The 9,628-nt window shown below is 31.6% G+C and overlaps 2 protein-coding genes across 2 annotated transcripts in view; both read right to left on the reverse strand.

Moving 5' to 3' along the window:
* The window catches only part of LOC119834380, a 12,774-nt gene extending 6,532 nt beyond the window's left edge, over positions 1 to 6,242 (reverse strand). Inside the window, exons 1-3 of the mRNA XM_038358724.1 lie at positions 5,565 to 6,242; positions 5,298 to 5,479; positions 3,864 to 3,957 (exon numbers count right to left, since the gene is read on the reverse strand). Of these exons, the coding sequence (XP_038214652.1) occupies positions 3,864 to 3,957; positions 5,298 to 5,479; positions 5,565 to 5,873 (585 nt within the window). The 5' untranslated portion in view covers positions 5,874 to 6,242. The remainder of the gene's footprint in view (positions 1 to 3,863; positions 3,958 to 5,297; positions 5,480 to 5,564) is intronic.
* A 1,116-nt stretch (positions 6,243 to 7,358) lies between these two features.
* Positions 7,359 to 9,063, reverse strand: LOC119834258 (transmembrane protein 147). The gene is made up of 4 exons (XM_038358594.1): positions 8,882 to 9,063; positions 8,669 to 8,810; positions 8,240 to 8,362; positions 7,359 to 7,798 (listed from the first exon to the last, which is right to left on the reverse strand). The coding sequence occupies exons 1-4, from the start codon at positions 8,956 to 8,958 to the stop codon at positions 7,451 to 7,453; spliced, it is 690 nt and encodes a 229-aa protein (XP_038214522.1). The 5' UTR covers positions 8,959 to 9,063; the 3' UTR covers positions 7,359 to 7,450.
* Between the last annotated feature and the right edge of the window lie 565 nt (positions 9,064 to 9,628).

Genomic DNA, 9,628 nt, shown 5'->3' on the forward strand with positions numbered 1-9,628 from the left:
GTAATAAATGTTATTTGCAGTTAACAATTTTCTTTTTTCTTTATTACAATATTTATGGCAAGACTAGGTATTTTATTTATTGGGATCGCAACAGTAGATATACAGAACATTCATGCATAAACATTACAAAAACAATTGGTCTGGCACATGTACTAATTATAAGCGTCCACAACATTCTTAATATACTTAACATTTATACTTTCAGCATTACAACAACAAAAAAGGGTGTATCAATGTGTTTTCTTTTTTTTCTACTTTTTTTTACTTTCTAATTTATCATTAAATATATTACCACCAACACTTTCACCCTTATTAATTATATATTTTGTTATCGAATCGGTATCGTATTAAATAAACGTCAGTATTACTCAGATATAATCAAAACTCTAGTAGAAATTAGACAGAAAAGTCTTAATTTGGTTTCCCGGTTTTATTACTTTATGGAGATTATCTATTACTTATTATTCAACCTTGTAATCCGTTCCATATCAATGAGTACTCCGATCGGACGATTGACAAAATAATTATTTAATTACATGCAACTCTCCAAATAAACAATTCGTCAACATCTTCATGTAATCGTAAGTCGTAAGAGATAAAAAAAACAATATAAATACACACACACACATATATATATATATATAATATATACTCCGATAAGCGAATGCTCACAAAAATTTGAATATATCCGCGCTTTGATAATTTTATATAATTGGCATTAACATTAACTACATAATGCGAAATCCCGTCATAGGATGACGTAAATAGCTGATATATGAATAAATAAATAGCATAAATGATAGCTCAAATCTCGCTTTGCTTAAAACGGCTATCAGTGAATATATAATATATAAATAATATTATTTAAATGTATTGTTCACTAACGAATATAACATACAAATATTTTATTACAAATTACATTTTCCTTAAAAATCAATAGCTGTTCGCTAGTCTCGTTAAAACTCGTGAAAATCTGATTGTGATAAATTTTGTTTGTTTTGATGCATTAATAATAACTAGGGAAGATTTAAGAGGCCGTGCCGCAAATCTACTCAATTTGATCATTCTTAATTGAATGATATTGAACAAGCTATCATAAGTAATAAAAAAGGAATGGACTGGGAAGGAATCACTGAAGAAATCTAACGACGACATGATCGTAAAAATCGTCAGATTATAAATGTAACTCACGAGATTGAAAACTGCCGAAAAATTTAAATCCATTATATTATCTTATATATAAAAATCAATTGCTGTTCGTTAGTCTCGCTAAAACTCGAGAACGGCTGAACGGATTTCTCTTATTTTGGTCTTGATATGTCCGTGGAGGTCTAGGGAAGGTTTAAAAGGTGAGAACGATGGGGAAAATATGTCAAAACAATATTCTATGGCGTAACGAAGTTCGCCGGGACAGCTAGTTTGCTTATAATTTACCTTCCGCGTCATTTTTTGTCAGATTATAATATACGAAAGTGAAATATGCGGACATTCTCGTGCTATGCCTATACATGCATGTAATATATTGACATACAGACATTCAAATTGCAATTACTAGAAATTAAAAATATTTTATAGGGTTATTGTAATGTCTGAAGTGTTCGAAACGTAGAGATAACAGACAATAATATAATAAATAAATCGCGTACAGATCGGCAAAAGTCCGCTCCAACGTGGCCCCTACCATACAATCACATGCCTACATTATTGATACTGTATGGATTTTACGATCGATGAAATTAGCGAGATCCTAATTGGGTCGGTTTATTTGTGTTCTTCGATTCAGTCCTTGAATACATTAAAAACCGTCCGCTTGAGGCGGTGGCGTTGATGTTATATGTTAATAAAAAGTTATAAGTAAGGAATACGCATATTTGGGGGATATACTATGCATGACAAAAAAAAGTATTATCCGCCAAAATATAAGCTATTTGTGCTCATTTCTGGTCCACTCAACATACAATTAAAAAATTAGTGAAGCGTAGCAGGCTACAGCTAGCGCCTTTAAATTTTAATTAGCATTTTTCAGGCAATCAATTTTATCCTGCTAATTAACAGCACATGTATGATTCCTTGTAAGCGAAAATGGCCTAGGACCAAAAGAACATACCTAAGCATTTATGTTAGAACAGTGTATTCATTGTTATAATATCCTGCGGGTTTAAACCTAAATCAAAAAGCTGGTTTGTAACGCTCCCCTCTGAACTGATGAGTCTACCAAAATGGAAACAATGTTACTTTACTTAATGTTTTGAACAACCGAAATCTTTTGATTCTTAATTTATGCAATTATAACCACACGTCTCGAGCAAATAACAAACACTTTTTCCTACTAGAGACTGAGTGGGTTAAATATTTACGAAAGGTTAAGGGTGAACCAAACAACGATATTGTTATGATTCGGAAACGGCGCTTTGTAATAATGCTTTCCTTACAAGCGTATAGTTATTATATGTATTTGACAATTGTTGATTCTTTTCCTTATTGACTTAATCTTAGAGTATTTATAATCATAATATGTATGTTTATGATTAAAAACATTAGTAAAAATGACTTAACAAATTTTGACGGCATTGTGACTGGTACATACAGTTGACGTAATAAGGAAAAACACAAAGAATCTCAAATAAATTGGTAGAAGCCGTAGGTATCCCACAAAAATAATAATTGTATAAAAACCCAAGTCTTGCAATCCACCGCTCAGTTTTCATTCGTAAGTAATAACAGATCTAAGCAATCGAATAAATTGTGGCAAAATGAGTGCGCGAAAAACAGAGATTATAAAGAAAAGAAAAAATCGATCAAATTGTGATAGTCAGATAGCGTGTCGTATTGGGCCTGTATTCAAGTGAAACCCGCGAGCGGCTGCCAAGATTAGCGTTACGCGCTCTCGCTGGGGAAGTCCGGAAATGCGTGTATGTCATCAACTATTTATTTCAACAAAAATCCTTCTTGGAACCGTCTATTTAATTTTTTACCATCAAAAATTCTTTTTTCAAACAAAACGTGGCCTTTAAGTTGAACCTAATATTGCTCTATCAACACATAATTTTTTTTCACTCAAATATCAGCTAAGTATAAAAAAATTCTCAAGCATTAAGGAAGTTGCATATAGAAAATACATAAGAATTATAAAGAAAATTTACTAAGGCAGTTTGACTTGTATCCAACTAGAAAACGAAGTAGGTTTACACTACAAAAAGGCGTGAGACAGGGTGAACCCCTTTTACCCACATTCTTTTTAGATGTATTGGAAATGGAAGGAATATGAAATGGAAAAACATGGGCATAACTATTTATGGCCGAATGCTAGCACCTACCTACTTTGCTGATGATAGTGTATTATTTGCGAAAAAAAATTATGACCTAAGTAAGGTGATACATGGTTTAGCAGTAGAATTATGCACGTCTCAATAAAAAAGCTAATTATTTAAGACATGCATACTATCTGCGTTAACATATGGAAGCGAAACATGTGGTTTAGCAAAAAACATAACACTTAAACTCTGTGTTGGAATGGCCATGGAAAAGAGCATGACTGGCATCAAAAGAAAAGACAAAGTAAAGGGTGGCAGCATCAGAAGTAAGACTCAGAAGATTCTTCTCATAACTCTGAAGACAGGAAACAAAAATGTAAATAGGCAGACCACTAGAAGACAATAGACCAGAAGAGTGCTTTGGGAAGTTTTAAGAAACAAAAATGATAAGCACCTTTACAATATATCAGCGGACTGTTATAAAAGGATATTTTTTTTCCTTTTTTGTTTAAGGAGGTACTCATTTAACTATAGAACTAATGTTATCATAATCTAGGTTGTGGAGAAAAACTTTCATATTACATTAATTATAGTAAAATTGAAACTTACCTCATCATTAGTAGTGTTGGATAGCACACATAAGCTCATTGTGTAGTCAGTTGCTGGGATGTAGCTCAAGAACCACATGACTGTGAGCTGTTCACTGAAATACCATGGATAAAATGTTTATATGGGCCCAAATTTTATTTTTGAAATATATATCATGTTATATAACAGTTACTTTTACTAGAAAAGTAATACAAATCTACTTTGTATGCAGTATGCATGCATAAATAACAGTTATGCAATAGAGTTTTCATAAATAATATGGCCTTACATAGTTAAAAATCTATCTTCAAAATCGGCCTTTGAAACTAACAAACAAAGATTATCATGTTTGTATTAAAATAAGCTAAAAGAGCTTTAGTGAATTGCTTTACTCATAATATTTATTATTACAGTCATCAATTTAAACACAAGCAACTAGAAGTTTTATGTTTGAATGCCGAACAATACTTTACCTTGAATGACCTTATACAAACAACTTGTTATTGCTAGCTGTTTAATATTCTAATTTAAATACAAAAAAAAAAAAAATAATAATTAAGTAGTAGTGAATGAAATATATTTAAATTTCAAGGTATAATTATTTTGACATATCATTTGCACTCACACTACAATTAATAATAAAAGGGACATAATTTCATGTATTTTAGATTAGGTTTGTTCAAGTTTTAAGTTTTTTGTGTTTTCTACATACCATTGATTTTCAAGTTTCTAAAATTTACAGATTAAAATTAGATTATATTATTATCTTTATGTTTTTATAACTTAGTATTTTCTCTTTATATTCATTTATTACTTTGTTTTCTAAATATTTAAGTCATTAACTTACAATTGAACAAACAATAAAATTTTAAAACACCTTAAATGATAGTGTGGTTACTTATTTACCCTAACTTTTTACTACTTAATATTTACCTATTTCTATTCAATATATCAGTCAAACATTAATCAATATAAAATTATTAAAGAAAACAGTGGCCCGTTTCCTTTTCCCACCCAACCCAGTCCATTCCTTCTTTCCAGTCTTTAATCCTTTTCTTTTCCCTTACCCCATAAAGGCGGGCAGCACATTCGTAGAGGCACTACCTTTGCGAATGTTCATGGGTGGTGGTGAACGCTTACCATCAGGCAAACCACCAGCGCAGTTGCCCGCTATGACATAAAAAAAAAAAGTGGTGACTCAGTGCTGAGAAACTCGGACTTTAAAATTGATTAGTCTGGGTTGGAGACAGAGCGAGGCAAGCGTGCAGGAAATAAATTAATTTTTCAATTTATCTGCCCATGTGGATCACCACTGCTTAAAACGGTGAAGGAAAATGTCTTGAGGAAACCGTCATGTCCAAAAACAAAAAGTTTGACAACATGTGACACTGTGTCCCAGTAGTGAAAACATATATGGGCTGACAATGATGGTGATGATAAAAGAAAACACCTTACTTGTTAAAGCTCTGTATGGAAATCCTGGTGTCACTGTTAGTAAAACGTTCCTTGGGATATGCATTTGTAATATAAAACAGATGATCTTCCGGACTGCCGCTGATCTTTCCATAGTGTAGGAATGTTTTCACTAAGTAACAAGTACCATTGAATATCAGATCAAGGTTAGTAGCGAAACATACCTGCAAATTGTTACAACAAAGAGGTAGTGTCATCGAGACTTGTTCAATTTACATAACAATAAATCAGGAAAATCATTTCACTTACATTAGTACAATTTAAATTTGTAATATTCACATCTTTGTTGAAAAACGAGTGACCCTGTCTCACATACAGGAAGGCATCGCCATGGCATTTGTCCTCGGTGGTATTTTCTTTGCAGCGTAACGTGAGCTCCCAGCTCGTCACCTTGTCCTTCGATTTAGGCGTCGTACACCATTCCACACGATATCTCCCATCCACGCCATCATTTGCTGGCACGAAAGTAAGGCTCGTATCTGAACTATTACTACAATGCGTCTCGACGTCTGCGTTCGATATTGCAAATAGGAGTGCCACCAATAATACCGTTAACATTATTGTTACAGTTTCGTCACGACATACCCAATAGAAATAATTCTCGACACTTAGCACTGTTCACATTTTCACTTAATTTGTCAAGGAAATTTATGAATAAAATGTTAAAGGTTATCGTTTCAAAATATAAATGTTCTTAGTGATGGATAGATGGTAAATTAAACATGAGCTCGTAGCGTCATTCGTAAACAACTTTTTATAGAACACCACACGTGGAAAATGAGCCTTAGTTATAAAAGAATCTAATCAAATATTGTTGATGATCACACTCTCATTTTGGAATATAGTTTTGTTGCGTTGAAACTGGAAACAAGTATAAAAACAATATAGAACATAAAACATAATTTGCAAGCTTCGGCTGTAATTGTCACTCGTGACGTATGTCAAAATTTTTTTTTAGCTTTTTCTAGATAATTAATCAAATGAATACGAAGTCTTTTGACATTAAGTATCATAGTATGGTATTTCACTTTAAATTTTTTATTACTGTATTATAATCATCTTAAAAATCATGACCTCTTTGCTTTGTACCAAGCCAAAAAGGAAAAAGAAGTAGTCTGAGTCTTCCTCGGAAAACGAAAATTGATGTAAAGCTCTAAAGAATACCCTATAAGGGTATTCTTATTATTACGTGCCTATTGCAGTTAATTATTTAGCATTTATTATTGCTTAAAATTAATTGTATAAAAATAGAGCATCATATAATAAAAAATGAACTAAGGTATAGAGGCAAAAAAATAGGTACTTAGTTGTTTAAATCTGAACATTCCTTTTAAGTCTTCAATGGTTTATTTTGGTTTAAAATGAAAATAATTCACGATAAGAATAACTCAAGATTTAATTTGTTTTTTTTTGTATCAAGTATTGTTTATCATCTACATAAAAAAATACTAAAATCCATTATATTCAATTTTAGCATTATTTTAAATCTATGAAAACCTCTGATTTATTGAAACCATTTTTTTAATTTCTTATTATTGTTCATAAGTACAATTTGAGGATTAAAATGAAATGTGATATCTTATACCTTTAAACGAGCAATTCGGCTTCAACGATTTTCATGAAATTTAGTATACAGGGGGTTTCGGGGGCGATAAATCGATCTAGCTAGGAATTTTTTTTTAGAAAATGTCATATTCGTGTTTTTTTTTCCTGACATCTATTGGTGAATAATAATACTATTTTGCTTCGTAGATAGCTGGACAACTGAAATAATGTCATATTCGTGTTTTTTTTCCTGACATCTATTGGTGAATAATAATACTATTTTGCTTCGTAGATAGCTGGACAACTGAAATAACACATAGACACTTTTTATACCGATATTCCTACGGGATACGGACTTACGCGGTTTCAACCGCGGGTCACAGCTAGTGTATGTAATGAAAAATTACTTACTATAAGAAAAAAATACCAATTGCAACATTTTTTTTTTACAAAATATAAACACATAATGCAAACACTGACTATGAAAGAAAACCAATATTTGAAAATGCATTCTAGCCACAACACATCTTTATTATAACTTACGCATACACCAAATAAACTAACATGCACTCTTTTTAAAATATAATAAATTAAATTCCAATTTGTTGAGCTAATACTGCATACATAGCTAATGCAGTCAGACCAACCACAGACGCATGAGCAGCCCGCACTGCCAGGAGCGCCCAAGCACTGAGAGACAGCACACTGGCTACTGCATCTTCTATTAAACTTCTGTATGGCGACAGGGCAAGGAGGGTGATGACTATGGGGGAATGTTTTTTGGGTAGATCGCTGCGAGTCCACAACCATACTAGAGCTGCTGTGGAAGCATGTTGCAGGAGAGCTACATTTGACTCAGCACAGGAGCGAACATATCGCCAATCAAATTCAGAGCCACGGGCTCCCACCCACAGGAGTACACTGCGGGTGACTATCACCTGAAAAAATGCAACATTTATTAATATAGTTGTGAGGAAAGATGATAAATGAAGAATAAATTACATAACACAAACAAGAGTCAAAATAAAATAAAAAAATATTTTGACTACTTAACTCATTATATTCACTTGATAGTATAATTGTTTCATTTTTTACTTACGAGGGTTGGGTAGGGTGGATAGGGCATAAATTTCTTACTATAATAGTTTGTGACTTTACAAACAGCAGTTATTAGGATATTCTTGAATGCATCTATATAAGCTTTTTAGGTCCAGATCCAGAATCACATGAAAAAGTGGATCACCATATTCTTGTAGTTTTCTCTTATTACAGACCAATTTAGATTAGCTAATTTTATTAATGCCAACCAAGAAGGTGAGTTGTATTCATATAGAGCCTGAACTGAGGAGATAATGTTTACAATGTGTAATTTTTCTTACTTCTGCACTGGCCCAACCTATTGCTGCTGTCAAGATTTTTGCATGTCCTTTTCCAGGCACGGAGTTGATGGCAAAGTACAGACCTAGCAAGTCTGCTAAGTCTACAGTAGCCTTGAGAATTTCCTGAAATTAACAACAAATCTTGTTTATATCCAATAATTTGAAGGTGATTTTAATGCAAAAACCGACAGCAAAATCCAGACCAATTCAGATAATGCTTCATTTGTCAGTTAAATTCAATTAAATCATTAAATCAATCCAATTAAATCATAACATACAAATGTTTATGGCTAATATCACCCACCTTACATAAAGCCTGTTTACTTGTGCTCTAAAAAGGTATTTTTAACCATAATATACCAATACATACTTACACATACTTAATATATACTTAACAAAATACGTATTGTGAAAAACCTCATTACTTACTAGAAGAACATCATATTCTCCATTAGCTTGTGTGTTATCGTAATCTGGAAAGAACGTTGCTAGAAGTAACATTTTGCACAGCTGAGTGAAAATATATAGTCCACCGGCATACACACATTTCGACAGCGTAGCGTACTCAGATCTACAACGAAAAAATAAAGCTTAAAATAATTTATAATAAAAAGTTTGTGTAACCTAGATAATAATGCTTACATTCCAGAATATTTGTAGGCCATGTGATATGGCGCATAAACTAATGCTAAACAATTTCCGAAATGGTAAAGAGTCATTTTTAAATATTTCTATATATAAAACAAGTAATAAATATTAATTAAATTAAAGTGATTGATTTAAAATCACAAATCACAATCTACAAATCTTAGATTTTTTTGACACTTGACAGTTGAGAGTTGACATATTTGACAGCGCACAGGCAAGGCTGCAAAAAATTAAATTTATGTATTGATATAAATTGAAAATCGTATTTTAAATTATATTATATTATTAAAAACGTATGTTTGTGAATTTATCTTCGTACATATGAGTTTAATTCAAAGGAAACTTATTGGTGACATTATATGTTGACAAATTGTATGATTTTACTAAACATTTGCTTTCATTTATAAACATAATACTATTTTAATTAAAATAACGGATGGAGATAATGAAATTTTCATAATACATTTTATATTTTTTTATCAATAATTTAATTAATGTAGTAGATTAACGTAGATCGAAACGACGGCAGTCAGATATAAAAAGTTCGCGCTAAATTTTGACGTTGGAAATTGGAACTTGGATTAAATAATTATCTGAATTTTCTATAATTATCTGATATGTTTTTCCGATATTAAATATAATGAATACGTGAATGTTTTTTCAATTTACTGTATAAAAAGATAATGTTATAAATTAATTGCAAAAAAACATTGAAAAATATGAAATATTAGAATACAAGCC

Source organism: Zerene cesonia, chromosome 19, assembly GCF_012273895.1.
Source record: "Zerene cesonia ecotype Mississippi chromosome 19, Zerene_cesonia_1.1, whole genome shotgun sequence".
In the NCBI taxonomy this organism is placed as follows: Eukaryota; Metazoa; Arthropoda; class Insecta; order Lepidoptera; family Pieridae; genus Zerene; species Zerene cesonia.